General features: G+C 34.1%; 2 protein-coding genes across 3 annotated transcripts in view; one reads left to right on the forward strand and one right to left on the reverse strand.

The window, feature by feature from the left end:
* Positions 1 to 1,367, reverse strand: part of LOC120339295 (apolipoprotein(a)-like) — a 32,105-nt gene extending 30,738 nt beyond the window's left edge. The window contains exons 1-3 of one of the 2 annotated variants that reach the window (XM_039407385.2): positions 1,004 to 1,363; positions 293 to 525; positions 43 to 219 (exon numbers count right to left, since the gene is read on the reverse strand). In XM_039407385.2, the coding sequence (XP_039263319.2) occupies positions 43 to 219; positions 293 to 525; positions 1,004 to 1,254 (661 nt within the window). In that variant the 5' untranslated portion in view covers positions 1,255 to 1,363. Of the gene's footprint in view, positions 1 to 42; positions 220 to 292; positions 526 to 1,003 lie in introns of both variants that reach the window. The other variant, XM_078115823.1, reaches the window with a different exon arrangement.
* Positions 1,368 to 1,589: 222 nt separating this feature from the next.
* LOC120339958 (cilia- and flagella-associated protein 43-like) overlaps positions 1,590 to 13,228 on the forward strand; it is a 29,953-nt gene continuing 18,314 nt past the window's right edge. Inside the window, exons 1-9 of the mRNA XM_039408203.2 lie at positions 1,590 to 1,732; positions 2,532 to 2,785; positions 3,195 to 3,328; positions 8,569 to 8,702; positions 9,411 to 9,555; positions 10,720 to 10,867; positions 11,877 to 12,013; positions 12,338 to 12,529; positions 13,112 to 13,192. Coding sequence (XP_039264137.2) covers positions 1,704 to 1,732; positions 2,532 to 2,785; positions 3,195 to 3,328; positions 8,569 to 8,702; positions 9,411 to 9,555; positions 10,720 to 10,867; positions 11,877 to 12,013; positions 12,338 to 12,529; positions 13,112 to 13,192 — 1,254 coding nt within the window. The 5' untranslated portion in view covers positions 1,590 to 1,703. The remainder of the gene's footprint in view (positions 1,733 to 2,531; positions 2,786 to 3,194; positions 3,329 to 8,568; positions 8,703 to 9,410; positions 9,556 to 10,719; positions 10,868 to 11,876; positions 12,014 to 12,337; positions 12,530 to 13,111; positions 13,193 to 13,228) is intronic.

Consider the following 13,228-nt stretch of genomic DNA (forward strand, 5'->3'; position numbering starts at 1 on the left):
AATGAAAATTAAACTTTATTTAAGAACTAAAACTATATTCACCAAATGCAGACAATACTGGATCATCTATACAACTCCACACTTCTTTGTTTTTGAATATGAAAGGAAAAACACAAGGAACACCAACTTTTGGACCACCTGAGACTGTTAGAAATTTTGTATCATCCGCAGAAAAATCTTTTGCTGCTATGTCACAGAGTGAAATCAGGTCATTGACATCTGCATGAAAAAGTTATTTTCAAAGAAAATTTGCCAGAATCAGGTTCACACACACACACTCACAAAAACTGACCATTTTGTGTATAAACAATCCATTTTGTATCTCCTTCATGACTGGTGGTTCTCAAAGTGGGATGAGATCCTCTTATTTGCCAATTATCATAAACAAGTTGATCGCTGAGGACAAAACCACCCATTTTCAGAGAAAAACCACCTCCGCAAATCCATTTTTGCATATTATCATTTCTATCGCATGGTAGTAATACTATTCTTTCAGCATCTGCAACTTGTTTTACTCCAAGGCATCTGAAAAAATGAGTCCCAGTCTTCAATTTTAGTAGCAAAGTTGAAATTATCGATTAAACCATGATGAGAGTTTTTTATAATCTTTGAATATGCATTAAAATTCATATGGACACATGTATACAATGGCTAATGATTGGTGTAACATATTTCAAACAAAACATGAGACTTAGACCCTGTAGGCCTGAATAGTAGTGCAACTGAAATAATGTCATGCAACCTAGATGAAATCATCATAGCATGTGAAAGAGTGGGTCAAATTGACAAAAAAATTACATGACGTTTGTCAATTTCATCACTGTAGTGACATCATTTTAGGTAAATATATTACACAATTTGACCTTGAAATGAGATACCTTTAACTGCAAAAGTACAATGCCTCGCACAGTCATAGACGTATTTTATTTCAACAACAGTATCTCCGACACCAGCACACATATACTGAAATAAAAATTATGAAAATTGAAAAATTACTCTTAACCTTTGGGTATACAAATTCATTAAAATTCCGTCTTTGTATCTGACCCAGCGCCAGGCCTCGTTTTTGGTGGAACATTGTGTGGACAGAAAAGGCTCATATTCACTTGAATCTGCGACTGATGACTTCCGCGCGAATAGGCACATTCCTCCATGAATACCAATTTCATGAAAAATCATGAATCCATGGTCTGTACTTTCACAAAACGCAATCAAAGTCAGGAATAATGACAAGAGAACTAGGTACCGGCCCATGAAGAACGGTTGGCATTGCTTGTTCACAAATTCAGAGCACAAAATGGCCCGAAGTTCCGAGTGGTAAGTGTCCAGTCCAAATTATTCTCAAATCTAAACAATCTCAGTTGGCTGTCGCAGCTAGTTATTGAGCTAGGAAACTACTTTATATTAGTCAAATAACAATATAACTAACAATATACCTAACAATATAACTTTCTGTTGATTTGGAACAAACATTTTGTCGTCTTTCTTGCGAGTGTTCAACATTACCCATATATACTTTGAAAAAGATACGCCTCATTGGTTTGCTGCCGTGGAAACGGGTCACGCGCAACTGGTGTTGACAATTTGGTTTGATTGGAAGGTCGCCGTGTTTTCTGTTGAGTACTTTGCATGTAGTTACTGTTATATTCTGTTTATTTCAGCCGTGATTTGAATTAAAAAAGTCTAGAAAACATAGGTTCAGAATGGAGGATCTGGGATCAGTACAACCCAGGTAAGTTAAAAGTGTACACTAGCTAAATATTGAAATCTAAAAAAATCAGATTTTCATCACTGTAGCCTATTATGTGCGCTTGTGCAGTCAAACTTAAAAATTTGACGTATAAAACATGGAATATATCAACCTAAGAAATGAGTTTTATCAGTTTATGATGTAATAAAATAATAAGTTGAAGTTGTCATGTATATTTCAGAATTTCCTTTACATGAGATCAATTCAAAACAATTCTTAATGAAGTGAGCACTACAAAAATTAGAAAATAAATTTGAAATTAGCTCACATTTTTCTATCATCAATAATCAATCAAAGCAATTACAATACTTTCAAAAATACACCATATACTGATAATATGATCTGTCAACATGTTTTTATTGTCTGAAAAAGGAACTTGTTTGCATTGTTCATTTTTTATCCACAATTTCTAAATCTTTTATAATCAGTGTTCCCTCCAAGGTGTGCGCGTGTGCGCGCGCACACAGCTTTCAGAGGCTGCGCACATGCATAGATTTACTGCGCACAGACCTATTTCGATGTAATGTAACAATGTTCTCGGTTGGCAGGTTGAGAAAGTTTGTTGTTGGCCCACTCATTACCCGGTTTGAACGCCAAAATTTCTTCATCGATTTTCGCACAAATATTAGTCATTTCCAAAAAAGTGCGCACACACCAATATTTCTGCGCACACTTACTACAAAAAATTAGAGGGAACATTGTTTATAATGTTCATGATTTCCGCACTCCTTGAAACATAATTTTTTTTCATATTATTCAATAAAATACTCATATTTTACAGTTGGGCTCACGGATTTGACTCCAATAAAATCCATCACATTACTAATGATGTTATCTGCTATGTCTGTGGAAGTAATATCAAGTTTGTCAATACAACCAATAAACAGGAACAAATATTTCCAAGCCCTGGGAATGGCATTGCTACATTTGCATCGTCGCCAGAAGACCGAATTTTTGCCATTGCTGAGTCATGTTTAAATCCTAAAATATTTATCTGTGAATATCCTTCAATGAAAGTTGTGAAAGTTTTGGAAGGTCAGTTGTAATGTCATTTTTTTTTAATTAATATTTTGGAAAAATATAATATGCTTCCAAGTTTTATGTGGTAAGGTGTGGGTGTACTACGAAGTGTCACGAGGCAATTATTGCAATATTATTGTATCTTTTGAAATTTTCATCATGCAGTAGTTTTATAAAGTATAGCTAATTAAATTATGATAATTAGATTCACCAGGGTGTTGAAAAGAACAATATAAATTATGAGCTGCATCACAAATACACTTGAATTTTTTCAGCAAACTTTACATTGGGAAACACTGGCCAATTCATTGATGATATTCCAATAATTTGTTACAATTATTTTCTTTCATTTTTACTTTTGTAATAATAATTTGTTAGGACGTACTATTTTTAATTGTGCATTCTACTTTTGGTACAATTTCAGGAGGTACACATTTGGAATACAAGCTGATGACATTTTCAACATCAGAATTCTATCTTGCAACTTACTCTGGAATTCCTGAATTTGCAGTGACTGTGTGGGATTGGAATAGTGGACAATTATTATGCAAAAATGAGGTATGATATTAAAATATCAGTCTTTATATTTAATGTTATGCTTGATGCATATTATGTCATACAAATTCCTTTTAAGTTGTGATACAGCAATATTATTGTTTCAATTATGGGAATTAGATTCTCCATTCAAGCTAATGCAACCTGAAATAAATCCTGAAAAGTCTGAAATCTGATACATGGTTGAGATTGTATTTCTTGATTTTTTAGCTGGAAATTGATAGTTGTTTGAATAAAATTCAAAATTTATTCTACTTTTTGAAAAGGTGCATTTACATCAATTCAGGTTAATAAAATTACTGGTTTTCTTTTTGAAATTTTGCTCACTTTACATTGAAGTTCTCAATTTATAAAGCTTTTACCATTTTCTTAATAACGTAGCTATGTTCAGTACACAGTTGGTTACTCACCATCAGTGTTCACTATTAGCGCACTTTTTTGCGAAAATTGCGAAGCACTTTCGCAACTTTTTTTAGGGACTGCGAAATAGCACTTTTTCCTGATTTTGAAGAGAAATAGCACTTTTTTCCCATTTTGAATAGAATAAAAATTCAAAGTTAACAAATATTTTCGAGTATTAAGTTGGCAAATAAGTAACATACTAGTACTTTTGTAACTCAATTCTGCATATCATAACGATATTTACCGGAATTCTAACCTATGAGATGCAGACATAGGAGATAAAGCTTTTGCATTAACGGCAAAATTCCTGTTTATAATATGATTATTATGTAAGCACACCATTCGGCTTCTCCCGCAAAACGGCTTCTTTGAAACCAGATGTTGGAATACTACGCAGTGCCTTTCTTTTAACGAGAGTGGTCATGTGACTACCAATGATATCGATGAATTTAAAATGACTATAAAAGTTTTAGTAAAGTGTTATAGTCACTTTGGATGAATTGTGACCAAAGTTCACGATTTTCAAATCAGACGAAACTTTTAGCAGCATGTCACAGATTTGCAAAATCACCAAATTCACAAAATACCATTAAGTGCCATTTTATTGTTATCACAATGTTGAAAGCACGTGGCATTTTGCGAATTTACACAACTATTTCTCATTGATATGCGAGTACGGGTGGGCAAAATTCAATATTTTTTTTAATCGAATATTTTTAACGAGTACCGAATAACAAATATTTTTGGCAACAAAGTAAAATCGGCAACAAAGCCTTTTTACTGGTTAATTCCGTTGTAATCGCTAATTGTTCTTGTCACCGATCGTTTTGGCGGCGATATCCAGGTTTTGGTAATCTATATTACCGCCCTCTCTTTTTTACAAATATGAATTCTTGCGGGTCGGCGGACATCGAAGTTTTATATTTCGGGTTTACCCGTCCGCTCACATCGGCAACAGCTGTTGAAGACATTGAGGACCCAAATTAACATTTGCATTGGCTTTATTATTACCTATCAAGATTTGTAAATTTACCGTCCCAATTTTATGCGAATAGTAATATTATTGTCCATACCGTGATGCAGATAATTATTAAGACAATAATTAACTTTCTCATGTTTTACTATGGTGATAAACTTCGCAAATCTGAAATTGTGCCAATCCTGAATGTTGATTTAAAATAGTGATTGAATAATTCGGCAATAAAGGCATTTCTGCGTGGTCAGAAGACGAGATGACGTTAATGAACAGCACTTCTTCTACACAATATTTTACCTATGCGGCTCAATGCTAAAAATATTGGGCCCCGGTTGTTTTTTTTTCGAGTACTCGAGTGCCTAATACAGGTCAGGCGCTAATTGTAACTAATTCCCTCAATTTTCAACCTGTTTTCAACAAAACAATACCCAGGCGATAATTATAGCTAAAATGTTACCGAGCAATTCACAATTTTATTTATGGAATTTGCAAATTCACCAGTTTCTTGACGATTTTGATAATGTCACGCCCTAATTATCAGTGCAAAAAATATTCCCCTTCTTCCGCCGTGGTTTGACGGGTTCTTTGTTCCATTCTTCAGAAAGTTCTGACACGGGGGATATAGAATACTGAATCTGGAGGGTTGAATCCCTGTCGACTTACTGGCGATTTTCCATTTTGGATTGCGTGAAACATTCTCTATTTTAAATTAAATGACGTTTCGCGGGCTAGAGTTCTCCCCGAAAATGATGTGTACCAGACGTTAGTTAGACGATAGATAAAACATTAGAAAATACAAAGTTATATCGAAAAAAATGCGTTTTGATACATTTGGAAAGAAACATTATTGTATCGCGAAAAATGTGTTTTGTTACATTTGAAATAAAACATTTTTGCGATTAATTTAGATCAAATTTTACCTTTCACGGCAGCCGTTTCCGAAAATACAAAGTTATATCACAAAAAAATGCGTTTTGTTACATTTATTTTGCATTCCCAATAAAATACATATTTTCCCTAATTAATATAGTCGATGAATCTGTTCCTGTCGTTCAAGCCTGACACACGTTTGGACGAGTGTGGGGCGGTTTTTTGGTCGCCGATAAATTAAAAAGTTGCCACACATAACGACAATAACTGAAAATGAAGATTTTGCAATAGAAGTGAATTTGTCTCAAGATGGTATTTTACGATTTCTGCCCACAGGAAATTAACACGCTCACAGGCTTGGTTATAATTGATATTCGTTTAATTTATTTTACACTATTAATAAACGCGCCACACCAAGTGCGGCCATATAAATTGCAGTCGCATCGGTATGGACTGTATGTTTTTGGCGCTCTCACATTAATTATAATTTTCAAAAAAACAATACCCCGACGGTCATTAAAGCTGAATTCGTTACCGAGTAATTCACAATTTTATTTACGGAATTTGCAATTTCAAGATCTCACTTGACGATTTTGATGATGTCATGCCCTAATTATTACTGCTTAAATGCCTCAAAATACAACAAATGTAATCATTTTCGGCGATAACAGGCGCAACAATTCGTAAACGAGCCGTTATAACGAAATTCGCGATTGATTTTACCTCTCTCTTGTTTACAATTTTAACATCTCGCCGGCCATGTATGGTCGATTGAAACGTTCACATATTCGAAACATGACTTGGCCAAGGATGGAAGGGATCACTAAAGAGCTAATAGAAAGTACATACGCGAGGGTATGGTATTAATATCGAGAATATTTGTGAGCATATCACAGGACGGAAATATTTTGCACCCGGCTGTTTGTTGGCAGAAAAACGATACGCTAAAGTTAATTGATCGAATACAGGGAAGTATTTATTTATCATCTCACTTGCGAACATCGTGGTTTTGGCGGAATTGTACGATCATGTTGTCTTTCTTAAATAATAACTTTTTCAATAAATGTTCATTTTACTTTTGCGTCATTATTATATGTCGGGTTTTCATTTATTTTAAATTCGAAATTGTCCGAAATACTCCAACAGGTGTATAAGTACAATAATAATAATAGTACTTACCAGGGAAGTTTAATACACACGATGTGTTAAGGGCGTCGTAACTCCCGTTTTTTCAATTTGATTGTTTTACATTCTGCTTAAAAAACAACGTCGTTTTGCAGTCATCTAACGTAACTCTCGCGACCAAATCTTTTTTGTTTTGTATGGCATCGTCTTGGCGCAATTTATTGCCCACTGAATTTTAATTGTGTTTTAGGATAAGTTATTTTATGTTTGTTGGTTTCTAAACTTCACAAACTTGGGTAGCAATTACTATTAATGTGAGATTTGTGCATAGGAACGATTGAATATCGCGACTGGATGTCCTATATCTGAGAATGCGTACTCTCTTTCAACATTAATTTTCAGGATATCAGTGTTCATGTAGTCGAATAAAAATTATTTATCAAATGAATTGGCATTCCGAGACACTCTCAAAATTATTTGGGATCCACTATCATATCATTCGTTTATTTTTTATATTCATGTTTTTTTCAAGAATCACCCTCGTTATATTTCGTGTACTTTAGCAAAAGAAAACTCGTTGGTGTAATCGTTCCTATTAGTGTAATTGAAATATATGGAAACCTCGCAAGTGGCGTTGTGATGCGAATATTTGATACTAGGTCAGCAGCATTACGAAGAGTGCTATTTATGAATGCTGAAAGTACATGGCATTACTAAACATTTTGCCAATATATGATGTTTTCTGCCCGATTAAAACTAATTCGCACGCAAACCAAGGCATGTGGACATTTAAAAACTACTTGTCTTTGGGTAAGCTCTGAAATAGTATAATATAAATGTAAATGAGAAATTAGGTCACGCTAGCTCAGGAAACGGGAGGATTTTCAAAGTGATCTTGTGTAATATTTAGGAGAAAAAAGTTTGAAAAGAAAGTAGGTCAACCTATCTCCCAAAACAGGGGAGTATAATATTATATTGCTTAATATTTCGGAGGGAAGGTAGGTTACCCTTTCTTTTAAAACAGCGGGTGGCGACTTTCAAAGTGGTTCAAAATCACAAATTAATAATTATCAGATTAGGTTTAGGGATAAATCGAAAAGTGGAATTTCCAGCGCACGTGCACACCTAACCCTAATTAGTTGATTGCTATTTATATTTTTTTTTTGGGGGGGGGGGATTATTTTGCACGGGATTTGAACAAATGATCCACCCTGTAACTAATATGGTTTTCAGTCTGCCTGTTACAAAAATCAATTTTGAAGGTTTTTATATTTGTTGATGTCCTCCTTTCTTTATTTTTTGAAATGTTTTATCAATCGTTGGCTGTTAGATGGAAGGAGTAACAAATGTGAAAGCCTTTGCTGTTCACGGGAGTAAGCAACTGACACTGTGATACGTTGCATGAAAGTTTTGTCCGCGGCAGGTGTTAGCAGATGTCCTTTCGTTGCCGATGAATTCACTTGTTTTAATTAAACATGAATTCGCTAAAAGGGAACTGGTTAACGGAAAGGCTTCTCTTCAATTCATAATATTAACCAGAAGAGCGCTTTTTCGAGTATCTATGCCGTTTTCAATGGGTTATATGAAAGGCTAGGGCACCTAACTTGTTAAAATCGGCAAAAGCACTTTCGCACTTTTTTTTTCGACTGCGAAGCACTTTCGCACTCATAATTTGCTAAGAGTTAACACTGCTCACCATTCTTCCTAATGTCCTCCACTGGATTCAAACCTAATTTACTTCTTTGCTGTTTTCTTATAATGTGCTATTTCATGACCTATCCAGAATATTCAACTAGTATACGCTCATATCTATCCAGAGCAAGTATACAACATTTCATAAAATTTTATAAACAAATCTTCTTTTTTTCAGATGAAAATTGACTCATTACTAACTGATATAAGTTTTAATCCATTAAACTGGCATCAAATTTTTGCTTGTGGACCAGACATCATCAATGTATTATCACTTGACAGATGTAATGATATACATTTGCTGAATTGTAGGTAAGAAAAGATTATATTATTATTGTATTATTAAGGTAATTGTAATATAAACGTATGAATATAAAATATGATTAATTACACATGAGACTAACCACCTATCTTCCGCATCTATGTATTTTACACTGATGAATTGATATAATGCAACAATGCTTTTGCAAGAATAAAGATGTCTATTCTAATTGATTCAAGAGAGTTATTGTACACTAACACAAATGTATTTTTGTAAGTTTTGTCTCGCCGTATGTTAGTGAAATTTTTTTTAACAATTTCTTTGACAACTTAAAATTTGTTATTCTCTGTCTAGGTCAGGGGTGGGCAGATTACAGCCCACCGAAGTGTTTCATCCGGCCCACTTGTGTCTGCTGAAATTATGACTATAGTTTTTATGGATATAAATTTCCGTTAAAAATATCGATTAAAATAATGACCCTGATTACTACAGTGTGCTTCTTATTATTATATGAACATTCGCCTAAAGCTGTTGGAATAGGGTCCACTGGTCTAGGGTGAAAGGCTCAAATTGATAGCTTGACTGAAGAGTGAATAATATATTCAACTTTTGACATCCCAACCTATTTAGGCCAGTGTGCCAAACACTAGTCCTCTAGATCCTTTCTTGTTTGAAATACAGTAATTGTTCGATTCAGGTTTTTTGTAGACATATCTTGACGGATAAAAATTGTTAAATCATATTTTTTTCAAATATAGAGAGATTCCACTTCCTGATAATAATGGTAGTGATATGCATGAGGATGAACACACATCACAATCCCCAGTTCGCTCTGGGAATAAAATTCAACTTCTACCATCAACAAAAGCAAGACTTGTAGGAGAAAATGCTAACGATTTTAAGGCAAGTATTCCATATTTTAACCTCTTTTCATTTGTCACTGGATCAACGGTGTGGCACATCGCGCTGAGCGGTAGAAATACACTCACCATCGCAACTCTGATTACCCTGCGTGGGTTCGCAGGTTTGAATTCCATTCAGGGATAGTTAAGTGCGAGAGGATTGCTGGACCCCTCGCTGCCGTATGGTCGATCACGTAATCGCTGGTTGGTTACTGCCTCCTCCACCATCAAGTCCATGCTTCGGAAACAAATATCTGGCTAACTAATCTCATACCCATGTACTGGTAACCGGATGAGGAGCCGTAGTTCGCCATATAATTAAGTCATCTTATCTGTAAATCCTATCTTATCCTAAAGATTTGCATTATCAGATTAAACACTTCGACAAGATATAAAATTGTTCGGTGTAATTGAAACCTTTTTCAACATAAATTTCTAATAGCTTTGTGTATTCGAGGCACAAATGCACCAGAATCACTGTGATTGAAAATTTTGTAATGTATAATATAATGAATATTTTATTCAATACATGCTTGAAATTTCTATTAGTAATTTATATAGCATAATAGCTACAGTATAAAATTAATCAATAGTCAAAGGTTTAATATTTTATTAGTCGGACAATACAAATTCTAGCTGGTCACTATTTATTTGGTGGTTTTTGTCGTGATTGAAATTGAATATCTCAGTGATATTGCACAATAGTGACACATGTCTGAAAATTAACATTAGCCTACCAATTTGGCACAAAAATATAGGGGCTCCCGAAGTATGCGAACCAAGATGGCGGACATCGGAATGTAATATGTGTACTAGGTTAGGGTTAGGCCATAATTTTAGGTATAAAAACTTCGGGAGGCTCTTGGCTAGTTTTCGAACTGATAATAGGACTAAAATAAGGAAAATTGGAAAGAAATTATCGCCTAACCCCAACCTGTTACCCATGTTACGTTCCGATGTCCGCCATCTTGGTTCATACTTCGGGAGCACCAAAATATATGCCACTTTTCATTTCAAGTTGAAAAAAGGAGAGCTTTCTTCCTTTTTTTAAATTGAGTCGACTGAAATTTAATTTTCACTGTAAAATCACTCTGTACAGTAAATCATTTGCCAACCTAAATTTAATTCAACAAACAATCATTTTCATTTGAATCTTTATTCAAAGGTTCCCAGTCAACGTCATCCTCTCATGCAACCTACATCTCATTGCTGGTCCAACAAAGGTGAAGTTTATGTTGGTTGCAAGAATGGTCAGTTGTTTTCTCTGGAACCAGACAGTGGAAGAATTACTATCTTACTAGGTGGTCAATTCGGTGAGTTTAATTCAAGGATCCAAAATAATCAAGTACCAGTATTCATTCTTAATGGCTTGAGTGTCACGGGTATATAGATTTGAATGAAATAATTTATAAGAAAGATTCTTCAATTCTGTAGCTAATGGTCACTGACTGTTCTATTTAAGATGTAGGTTTACTTGAGCAAACAAATGTCAATTGAAACCTTGATATTAAAAAAACTCAGATGTAAATAAAGAAGGAAGTGATATTTGCTCGTTCATAACAATCTCTTTATACAAAGCAGATTTGGGGTAGATCAAGTCTAGGTCTGTACCCAGGGTTGAATACCCCCCCCCCCCCTTTTTTTTTAATGTAAAAAGATGTTCTGTATCATACATACATAGCTATTTTTCGTATCTTGAAATGCTTCTTATAAATGATTCATCTAGTCAACAGTCATACTCAACCCAGTGATTGACTCCAGACTTGTCTTGGGACTCTGATGACCTGTGACTCGACTTGACACCGGGGTTTAGGGCTTTCTAATCCACACTGGCGTATAGTCAACTAGATTTTTTAAAATTATTACAAAAGCAGAAATTATGAATTCGCATACTTAATTGATTTTAAGTTGAGTATTTGAAACAAACTTTTCAAAATTCAGCTTACCGATATTTAGTGATTTCATTTGTTAATTTATGGTTAAAATGGAAACCTTATCACCCAAATATAAGATATAATATATCATCGATATCAGTGGTTCCGAAATTCTAATATTTATTTTTAATATCGTTACCCATAAATTGAAATAACCAAAATCGCAATTACCCCTCTCATAAAAATACAGTAGTCATATTTTTATCCCTTTTCGTTACCCAGTATTTACCCCCAGTTTGGAAATCACTGATGTATATGCTTATGCCACCTTATCATCTTTTCATTATATGAGATAAAAAAGCAAAAATCTTTATATTTTATATAGCTTATGCTATAGGCTACATCACATTTCATTATGAAGTCAATATATTCACAATTTTTTATTTAGAAAAATTGATTACAGGAGAGGTAATCGATGGAATGTTCAACACAATATCTTATAATACTCAAGGAATATACTGTGGTGGAATTGATGGCACTTTGAGAAAAATTGTTATTGACAAGAATGGAGTCAAAATCACCAAGGTGTGTATGTATATACAAGTATACGCAATTGTACAACTTTTTGAAATCGATGAAGTTCATCTATATTTTGTCTTCGTTCTTATATGGATTCTTGTGATGATCAGGTTGAAGTTAATATTTATCTTCCATTTTTGATATATTTTATTTTATTCACTTTTTGACTTCAGTTCTGTGTAGTTCACTACTCTTTTCCTAATTTCTTTGAGTTTCATATCAATCAGTATATTAGCGCAATGCTACACTATGAATTTTTGAACTTCAAATGTATTAAAAGGTACCAACTCAAGATCTAAAACAATCAGAAATTTCATTTTTATTATACAGGTGCATGAAGAATCCTCAGAAATTACGACGGCCAATTTTTCGCCAATCTCATTTATGGATCTTATTTTTGGAACAAAATCTGGTTCAATCTATGTCTATAATACAAAGATTGAAAATTGTAGGATGGTGTCTAATTCTCATATCGGAAGATTCATTGGTGCGGGATACAGTGACGGAGGAAATATATGTGTGGTAAGAATTTTTTCAAACAAGGCTTTAGATATATAGTTTTGTTGGTGAGGACTGGAATGACATTGACTTGGGAATGTTTCATTGGGATTCCACTCTACTAAAAAGATTTAGAACCAAACCACGGCCCTCGGGCTAATACGACCTGCGTATCGATTTAATATGGCCCGCCGAACTTGAGTGAAATAGTTGAACTCCTTAACTTTTTTTTTACGTTTCAGATACCACCAATTGGTACGTCATTATCACAGTTTAAGCATGTGTATATCTGTAACAATTCAATCATACCTTGTGGACGCTCCCATCTTATGGCTTGCAAATATCCTTCTGCTTCTAATTTTTTAACTTTGGGAATTACTGCCCTAGAGTCACCTAGACACCTAATAAACAGTTTGTATTGTGTAACATTATAATTCCAAATTGTCATCCATTGAGTCATCATCATTTGTACAAGAAAGTAATTTTTCCGGTTAAATAAATTTTGATCAGAAACTGGAGCCTGTGTATTGTATAAATATGAAAGTATTCAAACAGCTCTGAGTAATTATTTTTTTGTATATTATAAAAAAATTTACCTCTTTGCAGAGTTGCAGAGAAGATGGTACTGTGCAACTGTGGGAAGCTGAATATGGAACATTTGTCTCAAGTATTTCCGTAGACTGCAGGGTAAGGACGTTGAAAATGGTATTGCACTTCAATAAA

Source organism: Styela clava, chromosome 9 (genome assembly GCF_964204865.1).
Source record: "Styela clava chromosome 9, kaStyClav1.hap1.2, whole genome shotgun sequence".
NCBI classification, from domain to species: domain Eukaryota; kingdom Metazoa; phylum Chordata; class Ascidiacea; order Stolidobranchia; family Styelidae; genus Styela; species Styela clava.